Source organism: Lutra lutra, chromosome 2, assembly GCF_902655055.1.
Source record: "Lutra lutra chromosome 2, mLutLut1.2, whole genome shotgun sequence".
Taxonomy (NCBI): Eukaryota; Metazoa; Chordata; class Mammalia; order Carnivora; family Mustelidae; genus Lutra; species Lutra lutra.
Window position 1 is genome coordinate 24,553,801 of NC_062279.1, and position 14,887 is coordinate 24,568,687.

Genomic DNA, 14,887 nt, shown 5'->3' on the forward strand with positions numbered 1-14,887 from the left:
GAAGTCAGTACCTGGTGAACCACCCACTTCAGTCCCATTTCACGCTCCATGGGGACGGAGTGTGGTAACGAGGGCAGGAAGAGCTCCGGGAAAACGGGACTGCTCTTACCTGGAAATCGCCATGTGCTTGTCCATGCGAGCTTTCAATTCCTCATTCTCCTGCTGAAATCGCTTCAGTTTGTCAACCAAGGCTGTGTTATTGTCCACCTTGGTGTGAACGAGAACGCTGGCATTTAGACATGAAACAGGAAAGCCCCTCCTTCCCTCAGACACATTCCTGACACTAACACACTTGGAGAGATTCCATTAAGGAAGGTTTAGTCGAATTCCGAAATACCTACACTTGGACATGCTGCCGAAGAATCTGAGGCAGCAAAACAGAGCATCTAGATGTGTGTGCTTAATCTTGGAACACTGAAAAAATAAAGTTGAAATATAAAAAAATAGATTTTTAAAATCTATGTTTTAATAGATTAATAATTTTTTAAAAATGTATTTTTTAAAAAGCTCTGCCAGGTCCCTGATGTGGCCCCGGGGGTGATGGACTTGTTCGGGGTCGGGGGAGGGGGGAAGCGGGGTGGGGGGGAGGTTTTAGAACTGCCCCTGAGAACTGGTGCCCGGCCCTGGGCAACCATGGGCCCTGGGCGCCTCCCTCAGCTGCAAGGTGGTAAAATGACTATAGCGCAGGCCTGCACTACAGCTTCCTGGGGTAAATTCTGGAGGAAAAAAACCCCGTGTTCGAAGAAAACTCCTAGTAGGCCCACAGCTGATAGTTCTTGTCCATTATGGTCTTAACGCGGTTTGGAGTTTCTCTGTAGTCTTAAATTCGGGTGGCCACACAAAGCGCCGATTCACCAAGCTCTGTGGAGCACTAACTGGGAGAAGGAGCACTCGCTACACAAAGCCTCCCTCCTCCATTCAAGGGAAGAGACATCTGTTCTCCTGCGGGTCTGCCCAGGCTAAACTTCCAGGGAAAACAAACTGATCATGGGAGAGGTTCAAGGATAAAATCCCAGAAGACATTTCATCACTTAACATGAGGAAGAGCTGATTACATCCCATTACTTTCTAAAGGTAAGATTTTATTACTTGCTGAGGCGGTGACATCATAGGTCTGTCAGAATTAATGCTAATCCCTGGCTCGGCAGTGTAGGACTAATCCACTCTGATTATGATTCTCGGTTGGGAGTCCTACTGTTCTTAACATTTCCTATTATCCAGAAAGTGCTCAGGACAAGCCAGCCAGGTGGGATAACCTTCCCAAAAATGACACTGTAAGAGAAAGGGAGCCTTGGGATTTCCAGTAATTACAAAGGAATTCAAGATAACACATGAGGTGGGGAAATCTGGAATGAGAGACTGAGCAGGGATTGGCCTGATGGTATTATCTCATCCAGTGCCTCCTTTCACAGGAAACTAGCCCTCGCGTTCCCACATAGCCAACCACAGGCAGAGCTAGTTTTCATACCAAAGCTTTCGTACTGAGAAAGCCTCCTTGCTTTCTAGGAGTCTCATTTTCTACACAGGCTCCAAGCTTACAAATACAAGCATACCTCATTTTATTATACATCACTTCTCTGTGCTGTGCAGGTATTGTGGGTTTTCTGGGGGATTTTTTGTTTTAATAAATTGAAGATCTGTGGCAACCCCAGGTCAAGCAAGTCTACTGGTGCTACTTTTCCAATAGCATTTGTTCTCTTCAAGGTTTTTGACACATTTTGGTCATTCTGGAAATATTTCAAACTTTTTCAATACTATTACATTTGCTATGGTGACCTGTGATTGTGATTACGACTCACTGAAAGTTCAGATAGTTGGCACTTTTTAATTAAGGTATGTGCATTGATTTTTTGTTTAGTTTTGTTTAGATATAATGCTATTGCAGACTTAACAGACTTCTTTCTACGTACACTGGAAAACCAAGAAGTGCATTTGACTCACTTTATTGCAATACTGGCGTTGCAGTGGTCTCAAACCAAACCCACAATATCGTTCACTGAGGTATGCCTGAAGATAAAGTAACCATGGGTTTACCTGTTGCAGCAACTCAGTGCTAACGAATACCGTGATACTTCTCTGGCACGGCAAGAAACAAAAATATTTCTGGGTCAACAAAAATTACAATGTGTTGTCAATTTTATAACAGAGCCTGTTCTTCATGTATATGGTATTTTGAAAAGTTTGGATGCATGAATGGTACATGGGGCAACAAATTATTAGTAGGGTGATCTACAGGACCAGTGACTGTGCGATTAGCTGAGTTATCAGGCTTGATGGAACAGGATGACCTTTGGCAGAAACTGGTATCTATGCCAGATTAGGCTCATTAATAAACCATAAGAATTCTTCTTTCCTTCCTTTAAAAGAAATATCAAAACTGCCTGGCATGTCAAAGTGCCCATATATCCAGGTGGGGGTTTAGCCCTTACATGCCTCAACAGTGAGGTAATGGTGTCTCTAGAAAACTGAACCAAACCAAACACTAAAACTCAGACAAACCAGGAAGCAAACAAAGAGTGGCCTCCAGGCTCCCTGTTGTCCAGCGCTGGTTTGGGCTTGAACGAGGCACTCAGTCACTCAACAATGAATCACTCATAATTGGGGGACAAGGGACAGGCACAGTGAGGCAGCTGGCACAGTCAAGGGCAAAGTATGGCAATAGCTGGGATCACTTAAGCTTCCTTGTCAAACCCTGCCCAGTTGGTGAGACTCCTGTCTCCCAGCAGCCGTGTGCCAGGGCTAGGCACACCACCCAAACACAGACTTCTCATTAAACTTGTCACTGGCTGACATTGGTGCTCTGCCCTCAAGGCTACAAACTCCACTTCATTCATATTTTTCATAATGTTTGCATCTGTCCAGCCAGATTAATTTTATGAGAGCACGACTCTTCTATTACATTCTAATTCACAAGAAAGAGGATGAATTTAGATAGCAAACTGCATTGCCCTAATGTGATTCATTTCCATTTTTAACTGTGACATAAGACAACAGCCCAGAGTTGGTGATATAGTAAAGTACTGTTTTTACATGTTTTTAAGATTCTTCATAGATGCATTAAAATCCAGAGACCACTAAAATGGAAGTCTAATTTGTTTGTTGTGGTTTTTCCAAGGACCCAAATGCTGCTTTCTATATTCCTTGGGAAACAAACAAAAAAGTTCCAGAAGGTAGCAATAAATAAGCCTGGAGCAAACCCACAGAAGCAAATGGAACCTCTGTTACCTTCTGCACATTTCCAAGTACCTTGAAGTAGCAGTTAAAATGACTCTGCAGTTCTAGCTCAGAGCCCAGTCCCTGTGCCACAGACTTCGTTTCTGCCGGGTAAAGCCCTGAAAGAAACATACCAGTTTCTCCATTTTCATTAACTTGATGTCTTGCTGATGGAGTTTCTCGTTCTTGATCTCCAGCACGGCCTTCAGGCTCTCTAACTCCTGCTCCAGGTACATGAGCTGAGGGTTCTTCTGGAATAGACACAGCAGAACCCAGCTTTGGTTATTTAACCGCACGTTGTTAAATTCTTAATAGACAGAGTCTCTGATTCGATTTAGATATTGGGGGAGAGACTTCTAACCTTCTCACAGCAGCTAGAGGAAGAGGCAGATAAAGGGTTAAGAGAACAGTAATCTCACAGTCTTCAGTTATAAGAATGAAATCATTTCATCCTTGAAAACAAACACTTCTTTCATTTATCAGGAACTTAACATGGGAAAATATTGGTCACACCAAATATTTTACTGGAAGAGGGGAAAAAAAAAGCATTGCTTACAACGCAAAACAACTCGGGCTAGAGTTGAGGCCATTACAGTCCTTTACTGCTGTTTGGTGGGGAGAAAAGGGAACAACTGTTCTCTGTCAACAAAGGTGGTAACTGATCAGGAGTGAAAGGACAGTGCATTTCTAGGGCTTTCTGGAAAACAGAGTGACAATCATGTCCTGAGTCTTTGGCATTTTTATTATGAGGGGACTCTACTGGCTTGGCCTGTCCTCCTCGTTTATTCTGTGATACCCTACGGCATTCAGCACATGCACTACTAAAATTCTGTCCAAAATAAATGCTACATAAGGGGAGAGATCCTCTTAGAGTACACCACCAGAGTGGAATCCTGACTCCTTGCTTTAGTTCTGGAAATCTAAGTGAATCATCCCAAACATACAAACTGACCATGTCAGATCTACCAACTGGATGTCTAATCTCAGACAGGTGTCAGTGGGTAAGACATCCAAATTATACTCCTGGGCTCCAGACCAAGCCTCAGGGATGATCAGGGAATGGGTCCTCAGGACTACCTATGTAAACCCCTCACTCCATAAGATACAGAGAGTCCCACAACGCAGGGGACCGGCTCAGGGAAGGTGCCAGAGCGGGAAAGGGCTGGGGCAGGCTTAAAACCCAAGTCTGCAAATCCAGAGCTCTTGCCCAAATTTCATAGGCCTCAAATGCTCTCATCCTTTGACACAGGATGTATTATCTTTAGGGGGAAAAAAAAAACAGTACCTCATTTTTCTTAAAAGGAGACATCATTTACTCTGTCATTTACTCTGTCCATTTTTACACTTGATCATAGCCAAAAGGCCGAGAAGCAATACCATGTCCATTTTTAAACTTCGAGCATTCACAGCCCTGTTTCCACCACACCTTTGCTGATGTCCCTGCTGGCCCAGGGCCTTCTTCAAATGTGCTCTCCCAGGGCATCAGGTGCATTCCCACAGGGGGTCAGGCCTCAGGTAACCCTGCTTTCCTCAATCTGTTTCCGTTCATTTTCAAAAGCTGCTGCAGTTCCAGGAAGCCCTTTAAAACCCACTCCTGGAACCACTTATAAGGTTTACACCCTGCATGTAAGCCTAGATTTTTTTTTTTTTTTGAAATTGCTCTTTTGTCTAAAAATCTTCCAGTATAAATAGCTTTGAAGTTTCACTGGGTATGACCTCGTCTCATCCCAATTGTATTCAAAAGTCTAGAGGGTATCCAAAGACATCTGTGAAAAATTTCACTAAGAGACCCACGCCCATGTACTTTCCAAGCTAGCAGATTTTAAGCGCCAAAAGAACTTTGCTTCTGCAGTCTCAGGCACAAACATATGGAAGGGAAATGGTGGCACTGAAGACAGAAACAGAAAAGGTGGGGCCAGGTGAGTTAGGATACAAGTTGCAAGAGAAAGGTGAGCTTATGAGATAAATCTGTACTTTTCCCAAGTGAGGATTATCCGTATGACCTATTGGTCGGACACAGATAGGAATGAAGTGTCTATACATATTACAATACACATCGATCTCAAGGACAGAAGCTGAGCCAAAGCAGCCAGACACAAAAAGCCATGATTTCATGACAGAACATGATTCCATTTATAGGAAATGTCCAGAGTTGGCAAATCCATGGAGAAAGAAAGAAGAATGGTGGTTCCCTAGGGACGGGGGGTTTGGGGGGATTTAGTGGGGAATGGGTACAGGGTTTCTCTCTGGAGTGACAAAATGTTCTGGAAGTAGATAATAGTGATCAATGCACAATTTGTGAACCACTGAACTGCACATTTAACAAAGGGTGAATGTTGTACTATGTTAATTTTATCTCAATATACCAGGGAGGTGGTTTTTTTTTTTTTTTTCTAATTTTTTTTATTTTTTCAGCATAACAGTATTCATTATTTTTGCACCACACCCAGTGCTCCATGCAATCTGTGCCCTCTACAATACCCACCACCTGGTGCCCCCAACCTCCCACCCCCCACCCCTTCAAAATTCTCAGATCGTTTTTCAGAGTCCATAGTCTCTCATGGTTCAGGGAGGTTTTTTTTTTTTTAAAGGAAAAAAAAAGTGTAGTCTTCACATGAAACCCTGACCCTCACTGACAATTTTCTTGTCTTCCCATAGTTATCAGTTTAGACCACTCACAACGTACTGGGCTTCCTCTGTATGTCAGGTCTTGGGATTTCTAAAAGTCATCAGTAAACAAAGAAGCCAGTTTAAAAATTACTCTGCAACATAGGAAAAGGATTCCAAATCGCTATCATTTCCCCAGCTGCTGAACACGGGTTGACCCTCACAGGCAGCTAAGCAGAAAAGAACTCAGTGATGGAGAAGCACACACAACTTACTAAATTTGCTTTCTCTCTCGATATTCTTTTTTGTTCTTCTGATTTCAACTTTTCATTTAAAGCATCATTTTCACTCTTCAGATCATTGATTTGTTTCTAAAACAAACAATGAAATGTGGAGCACAAGTTAGCAAGCAGACACCAAAAACATTGCAAATGTACACAGAAACATTACCCAAACCACACAAACCTCAGGAATGGGGATATTTTTGGGGGGTGGGGTAAGTGAGATAGACCCACCTCCAGTGATTCCTGCTTCTCGTGAAGCATATCCTCAAGTGATTTCTTTTCCACTTCATGGCTTTTCTTGATTTCTGAAAAGAAGGGATTTTTTTTGGAGGCAAGGGCATCCTATGAGATCACTGTATTCTACAGTTGTTAGAGCATGTAGATCTAAGAGTTGATTATGAAGCAGTAGGACTATGTTACTTTATATTTGTAAGATGCTTTCATAAGAATTAAGCTCTCTGTTCTCAAATTAGCCTTGTGAGGGGAGTAGGGCAAATATTTCCATTTTATGATGGAGAGCGCAGAGGCCCCCAGAGGCCAGAGGAAACAGCATCCTCCTCAGGGGAGGGCTCTTCCAACACTGGCGTTAGCCCTCAGCCCTCGTGCTCTGGAGTTCCCGCCTGCTTTTCCATTTGCTCTTCGTGAACCGAACAGAAGTCTAAAATTAAACCCAATTCTAGCAGGAAGGAAGAACGACAGTGTTTACTAATATCTACCCTTGGCCAGTCTCTTTGACAAGTTATCATCTCTGACTTCTCAGGACAATTTTTTTTTTTTTTTAAGATTTTTTATTTACTTATTTGACAGAGAGAGAGATCACAAGTAGACGGAGAGGCAGGCAGAGAGAGAGAGAGAGAGAGAGGGAAGCAGGCTTCTCGCTGAGCAGAGAGCCCGATGCGGGACTCGATCCCAGGACCCTGAGATCATGACCTGAGCCGAAGGCAGTGGCTTAACCCACTGAGCCACCCAGGCGCCCGACAATTCTATTTTTCTGATGAGAAGAGGCCTTTGCCACTGGGGAGCCCGCCTGTTCTTAGCCCATGCCTACAGGCTTCTCTGAGGGGTGCACGGAGCTAAGTGTAACTACTTCCATGATCCTTTGTGTTCTTAAAGAAATGGCTCCTTTTCCTTCTACTTCAGCCTTTCCAATCATGATAAAATAATTTTAAAATATAAAATAATTTTAAAATATTCTTTCTTGACTCAACCAGTGCCTTCTCCGTGTCACGGTGTTGTTGGTGTGCAAGAGTGTTGGCGAGCAAGTGTTGTTAGCACTGATCCTTTACTGTGGCTAGGATGTAAACTAACACTTTTAACTTCCCAGGACTTCAAGTGGTAAAGAACAGCTACTACCAAAAAGGCCTTTACGTTCCTTAAAAGCTCTTATTTCTAAAAAGGCTGGCATTTGTGACAAACTATTATTTGCCTCCTAAGGGGAAAAGGGCATCTGCTAACCATGAACAATGCAAAAAGAAAGCAAAAACACTCCAAACTGAATACCACAGGGTATTCTCTGGAAGGGAAAGTTATGAATCATTTCCGTTTTAAAACATATCACGTTGTTCCATTAGATCTGAATCTATTAAAAAAAAAAAAAAAAAAAGCATTCTTGCCTGAAAGGGAGGCTTCATAGGCTTTCTTTAGCAATTCGATTTTCTCTGAGTGGCTGGCTTCAATTTCCAACTTAGAGGTTTCATGGGCAGCATTTAAATTGTCAAACTAGAAAGGAAAAAAAAACAATTAAAAGTCTTGAGTAATAAGCAACAGTATTAGGAGACTTGATACATAGTGTGTATTCAAGTTAAAGGGCTGTCCAGCGCTTGGAAAGAACAACCCAATCTGGATCTGCCCTTCCCAGTTCTCCACTCTGTCCCCCCTCAGGAACACTAACACACAGGCTCTCCAGGGTCCTCTGATGCAAACAGCCAACTCCATCATGAGGAATGAGGCTTTGTTTCATGGTGATAGGACCACGTATGATCCATGCCTATAATACTGGTCTTTATATCCTCAGTCCTTAGCGCATGACTGGTCTAGTAGGTACTCAGTAAATATTTACTAAATAGAGAACTGATTTTAAAAGGACGCAAGAAAATTAAAGAGAAGCTTATGACATGGGCTCTCTCTGGTAAAGAAATTAAGCATTTCTTTGTTGTATATACTGCCAATTATTTTTACCAGGTTCTTCCTTTTGATTATGTAAGTTGTTTCTCAATGTTTTACATTTGTACATAATACAAACTTTTTTCTTTCCCTCTGTTATTTCTTCTATCACTTTTTAATTTAAAAGCTTTTCTTGGGGCCCCTGGGTGGCTCACTGGGTTAAAAGTCTGATTTGCCAAGGTCATGATACCAGGGTCAGCAGGGAGCCTGCTTCTCTCTCTCTCTCTGTCAAATAAGTAAATAAAAAACTTTATAAATAAACAAAAACTTTTTTAACCCTCTGAGTTAAAATATTCTTCTGTTTTAATCTAGGTTTTACTATGGATTTATTGATAATACTTCACTAACAGAGGATATATTTTGAAATATTGTACAAAATGTGGATCTGAATCTGGTTTTTACCCCCCACTATCTTCTATTGCCAAGTAGGTATGTGCAACTAAAATTAACTAAATAAATCTTTCTCACACACACAAAAAAAATGTGCGTGAAATATGGGTTATTAAGTGTCACTCTGAAAAGGAAGAAATGCAAACCCATCATTTAGCAGTATAATAGCAATATGCTCACAAAGGGATTACTTCCAGGTTGCATGATAAAGGATTTTTTTTAAACTTTTTTTTTTCTTCCCTTCTTTCACTCAACATTGCTTTGATCATAAGAAAAAAAAAATTGATAAACCCTTTTTCACTTATTTAAATAAATAGAAGCTCAAAGGAAGTTCCTCATCCCACAATTAGAATTTAAATAAATAGCCATGACCAATAACATGCTCAGGCTCCAAAGGCACAGACCTGCTCTTGCAACTGAGTTTTATACTTCTCTGCTTCTTCAATGTAAATATTCTGGAACTTTTCACACTCCCCGGTGTAAAATTCTTTAAGCCGATTCTCTAGCTCTGATAGATCAGTCTGGTGCTGCTGGTTTAGCTTCTGGACGAACCCTTCATAAGCTATTTGCAACTCATTCCTCGCTTTTTCTAATTTCTCACAGGTCGATGAAGCAGTGACTGAAAAGAGATGAAAAAGGGAAAAGATATTTCATCTGCGCAATGTCCTAAATTCATCACATTCACGCATAGCTGTGAGGAGTCTGGAAATACGGACACAGGACTCTCGGAGTACTTCGTTCTCTCTCGACCAGATTTTCAAATGTAATGGTATAAAAAACAAGAAATAGGAACAAGAGGAAATGGTCGCTGGCAGCAAAATAAAATCCCCCAAAACAAAACAAAACAAAAACAAAAAAACCCCCCACACAACCATCTAGCAAGAAATAACAGAAGTACTTGAGAAAAACCCGGTTTCCAAGGGAGGATCACCCTTTTGTATGCTGACCAATCAGTGCAGGGGCCATAAGGAGAGGAGACTCTGATTGGCCGAGGCGTCTCTAAGGCCGGCCAGCTAGTAGGGAGGAGCTAAGACACAGGAAACAGGGAAGATCAGAGAGACGAAATAAACGGATTTTAAGCTTTGACTTAATTTGAGCTGATTTCGAAAGTACAGTAATAAAAGCAAAATATTGGAATATGTTGAACACGATCACCAGAGCATACCAGCTTTAGAAAAAACACATTTTAAAAGCTACAATATAAAAATATCAGAAGGTAAAGGCAAAGTCATCTGAAAGGCATAATTTAAAATCCAAGCATCCTACCCGTCACCACCACTATTGAAAACACATAACGATTAACGATACATTGCAGAACTTGCACATAAATGCATACCCACCCACACTATAATAAATCCTGGAATATCTTTACCATTTCTCAGGAAGCTTGACTTCTGACTTTTCCAGCTTTCCTTCGCTGGCATTCAATACAGGTGAAATGAGTGATACTCTGTCAGGAGTATCCCAAAGTGCCCATGCAGTAATGTAAAATGAGTCCTGGTGAGTTAGTTGTTAATCCTTACCTCTCTTTTGTAAAGATTCTGCAGTTGTAGAAGGAGTAAGAGTTTCAGGGCAGAGAAAAGGACAGTTTAGCTTAATGATCATTCTACTTAAGTAATGTGAAATTAGCCAGTTTCTGGGATGAATTTCCAACTATGAGGTAGACTTGTTTTCTTGGGAATATGCCATGTGGCAGTAGAAATATTATTAGTCACATGTCCCTTATTGGTATTCCTTCTGAGGCCTCACACCCTGCTGAGCACAGAGCCTGCTTCCCTCCCTCTGCCCCCTCCCCCTGCCCCTGCTTGTGCTCCCTCTCATCTCAGATAAATAAATAAAATCTTGAAAAAGAAAAAGGAAAAGAAAAGAAAACAAAGCTTAAAAGTGTTTAAGTTTCCTTGGCCACTGTGAGCGAGGTGAAGGGAAGGCAGAGGGGAGGGGAAAGGAAAAATGGGTCAGGGTCAGCCTGGGGAGGGAGGATTTACTGCTCACAGTCAGTACCACAATCTGAAGTGCAGGCCCAGCCCCAGGAGTGACATCAGCGGGCAGCTGTGCATAGACCTTTGCTCTGCAACAGGCCTGGTGTGCAGTGTGGACAACAGCTGGGCTGAAATCATCGCTCACACAAACAGCTTCACTCTGAATTAACTGGCCTGGGATCCTGAAGGGACATTTTTTATTTGGCTCATGAAATACTTTTTGAAAGGACATCCATGTCAACATTGCCTCAAGGTTCTGAGTGCTCCTCTCGCCAAAAACACACTGTTGAGGGGGGAGGGCAGGGGTGATGGATATGACCCCTTGGGTTTAGTCATGGACTTGCCCTTGTGCTTAGGACAGCAGAGGAGCAGTTTCTAATGCCACCTGTCTCTCTCTTACTCCCTGTGCTCAGCCTGGTCTCTTCCTCGCTTACTCTTCAGAATTCCACTCGCTTCCAGGCAATTCATCAGGCACCCAACAAAAGCCAGAACAAAATAGGAGATTTTGCAGGATTTTGAGCAAGCAAGCAAGGAGCTTTCATAGTATTAGGTGATACGGTTTTCAAGGAGTTACTGCACAAATACAACATCCATACAGTACAAAGTAATCTTTCTGTCCTGATGTTTTAATCTGTTCTATTAGACGATTATTAAAAGACTGTCTGTGATGAAGGGTGCCAACAGACCACTGTCGAGAGACAGAGCAGAGGAACTGCAAAAGCTATCTCCAGCAGTCTACCTTAGAATAAGAAAGAGAGTTTTCAGAATTAGGAAAGAAAGAAACCAACTCATTTACAAGGCCACCCCTAAAGCAGAAGGTCATGGAACAGAACAGAAGTTGGTGTTTTCACCCTGGGATAAACCATGCCTGTGAAGAGTTCTAAGACAATGATATAACAGGAACAACATAGTTTCAGCATACATAACTGAGAAGGAAAAAGTATTTCAGAAAAAGTGATGAGATGCTCAGCATTTTCCCTTTTCGCACAGTTATTTGGATGACCTCTAGAAAAGGCCCCATGTCACGGTCAATTAGAACCTCTGAGAAATAGAACTGGATTCATCTTGGGCCCCTTAGCCATTATCCCCAAGGAGCAGAAGCACAGCCGTTACCTAATTAGTCCCGGTGGCCTTTTCTAAGAGGACGAGGCTAGATCTGTATTCTCTCCATCTCGTAGAGACCCATTTCACTTTGGAGATTGATAAATGTCCTGTTTATATAGAAAACCATTACACAGCCATGGCCCTCCAGCTGCAATATTCTTGCGAAATGTTACAGAGCTTTCTTCACTTTTGTATCTGGGTAGCATGCTTCATCATGAGACAACCCAAAATACTTTAATCCTCGGGAGTATAAATAAATGACTTAAAAGACGAGAGCTAGAATAATTAGGTTCAATTCTCAGTCATACCATTTACCGGCCATGTGATTTGAGCAAATTACTTAAGCTTTCTAAGCCTTCATTTCCTCATTTTTTAAAATGCAGATAATATTTAGCACCTTCCCTGCAGGATTAAATAAGATAATATAGGAGAAGCACTTGACCCAGTGCCTGAACCGAGTCAGTATGTGATAAATGCTGTTGTTACTATTATTCCTGGCCTTGAAAAAGTCCACCAGTCCACCAGAGGACTCTGTTTGAAGAGTCCTCAAAGGCATGCTTGGGGTCCCAGGACCCAATGTGACAGTTAAAAAGCAGCCTTGCTTGTTGAGTAGTCAAACCTAACTATACACACACACACACACACACACATGGTGGGGCACTATGGTACCCACACACCTCCAACCCTCACTCCCTACTCCTATTGCTCTTAACACTGGGTGCAACAGAATCTTCCCAACTTTTAGAGGATTTTATCTAAGGTGGACATAAAGTCTAAAAAAGGAAAAAAGGAGGGGGTAAGGTCACATGGAAATCATACAAATTTTCATGATGCCACATATTGTGTCTCACACATTGGGACAGAAAGTAAAGATAAAGAGAAAAATAAGAGGACTTCATTCCCCAACTGTACAGACACACTTTCTCCAGGAGCTTCTGGTAAATATGCTGTGGGTCCCAACCCTTCTTCAAGCAGTGTTTCCCCTTCTCTGCACCAACTATGAGGGAGATGAGATGCCTGTGTCTAATGTTTCTTTCCTGCTTTGAGTCCCTCTCTCTTTCTAGCCACCTGGGAAGTCAGACACCTGCTTTTAGTGCTGGACACCTTCACTCTTTTCTCTCAACTGGACCACTTTCTTGCTTTACCATGTAAAAAAATAAATTCAAAACAGATGAAAGACCCAAAGTTGAGATAGGAAACCATCGAAACCCTAGAGAAGAACATAGGCAGCAAACTCTTTGACCTTGGCCATAGCGACTTCTTACTAGACAGGTCACTGGAGGCAAGAGAAATGAAAGCAAAAATGAACTATTGGGACTTAATCAAGATGAAAAGCTTCTGCACAGCAAAGTAAACAATTGATAAAACCAAAAGGCAGCCCACAAAATGAGAGAAAAGATTTGCAAGTGACATATCTAATAAAGGGTTAGTATCCAAAATCTATAAAGAATTTCTAAAACTCAACACCCAAAAAATAAATAATCCAGTTTAGAAATGGGTAGAAAACACGAATAGACATTTTTCCAAAGAAGACATCCAGATGGGAAACAGACACATGAAAAGATGCTCAACATCATTCATCATCAGGGAAATACAAATCAAAACCATGAGATACTGCCTCACACCAGTCAGAATGACCAAAATTAACAAACACTGGAAACAACAGATGCTGGCAAGGTTGAGGAGAAAGGGGAACCCTCTTGCACTGTTGGTAGGAATGCAAACCAGTGTAGCCGCTCTGGAAAGCGGTATGGATGTTCCTTAAAAAGAATAGAAACCCTACAATCCAGCAACTACACTAGGTATTCACCCCAAGGCTACAGAGATATAGATTTGAAGGGGCACAAATGTTTATAGCAGTGTTATCAACAACAGCCGAATTATGAAAGAGCCCAAATGTCCGTCTACTGATTAATGGATAAAAGAAGTGGTGTACACACACACACACACACACACACACACACACACACACACAGGAATATTACTCAGCCATCAAAAAAAAAGAAATCTTCCCATCTGCAACAATGTGGATGGAACTAGAGGGTATTATGCTAAGCGAAATAAGTCGGCCAGAGAGACAAATACCATATTATTTTACTCATACGTGGAATTTAAGAAATAAAACAGAGAACATGGGGAAGGGGAAAAAAAAAGTGAGAGGCAAACCATAAGAGACTCTTTTTTTTTTTTTTAAAGATTTTATTTATTTATTTGACAGAGAGAGATCACAAGCAGGCAGAGAGGCAGGCAGAGAGACAGAGGAAGCAGGCTCCCTGCTGAGCAGAGAGCCCGATGCGGGACTCGATCCCAGGACTCCGAGATCATGACCTGAGCCGAAGGCAGCGGCTTAACCCACTGAGCCACCCAGGCACCCCCATAAGAGACTCTTAACAACAGAGAACAAACTGAGGGTTGATGGAGGAATGGAGATGAGGAAGGGCTAGATCGGTGATGGGAACTAAGGAGGGCACTTGTGATGAGCTCTGGGTGTTGTATGTACGTGATGAATCACTAAATTCTACTCCTGAAACTACTACTACATTATATGTTAACTAACTAGAATTTAAATAAAAATTTGAAAAGGAAAAATAAAGCACATACTTCTCAGGGAAGTATACTTGCTTTTAAAAAAACCTTTTAATTGTAGAAAATTTTAGATTTACAGAAGATAGTACAAAGAGTTTCTATATACTCTCCACATAGTTGTCCCAAATGTCAGCATTTTACGTAATCATGGGACATCTGTCACAATTAAGGTTTTAACCCTGGAACAATACTAGTAACCATACTATAGACTTCATTTGGACTTTACCAGTTTTTCCACTAATGCTTTTTTAAGAAAAAACTTTGAGATTAATTTTAGAATTTCAGAGACGCTGCGAAGAGAGAATAGTTTCCAGATACCTCTCACCCCTTTTCCTGTAACATTAACATTACACACTACCAAGGGACATTGTTGAAACTGAGAAACCAACATTGGCACACTATTATGAACTCAACTCCAAACTTTATCCCTTATTTCTGTTCCAAGATCCCATCCAAGATACCACACTGTATTTAGCTGTCATGTTTCCTGAGTCTTCTCTGGTCTGTGAGCGGGTCTTCCCCCCAACCCCCCATCAGGACAGTTTTGGAGTCAGGTATTTT

General features: G+C 41.7%; 1 protein-coding gene across 6 annotated transcripts in view; it reads right to left on the minus strand.

The window, feature by feature from the left end:
- MTUS1 (microtubule associated scaffold protein 1) overlaps positions 1 to 14,887 on the minus strand; it is a 168,305-nt gene that overhangs the window by 2,682 nt on the left and 150,736 nt on the right. For 5 of the 6 annotated variants that reach the window (XM_047716237.1, XM_047716250.1, XM_047716226.1 and 2 more), the window contains 6 exons: positions 9,062 to 9,276; positions 7,718 to 7,823; positions 6,336 to 6,409; positions 6,096 to 6,191; positions 3,348 to 3,464; positions 110 to 207 (listed from right to left, as the gene is read on the minus strand). In XM_047716237.1, coding sequence (XP_047572193.1) covers positions 110 to 207; positions 3,348 to 3,464; positions 6,096 to 6,191; positions 6,336 to 6,409; positions 7,718 to 7,823; positions 9,062 to 9,276 — 706 coding nt within the window. The remainder of the gene's footprint in view (positions 1 to 109; positions 208 to 3,347; positions 3,465 to 6,095; positions 6,192 to 6,335; positions 6,410 to 7,717; positions 7,824 to 9,061; positions 9,277 to 14,887) is intronic. The other variant, XM_047716244.1, reaches the window with a different exon arrangement.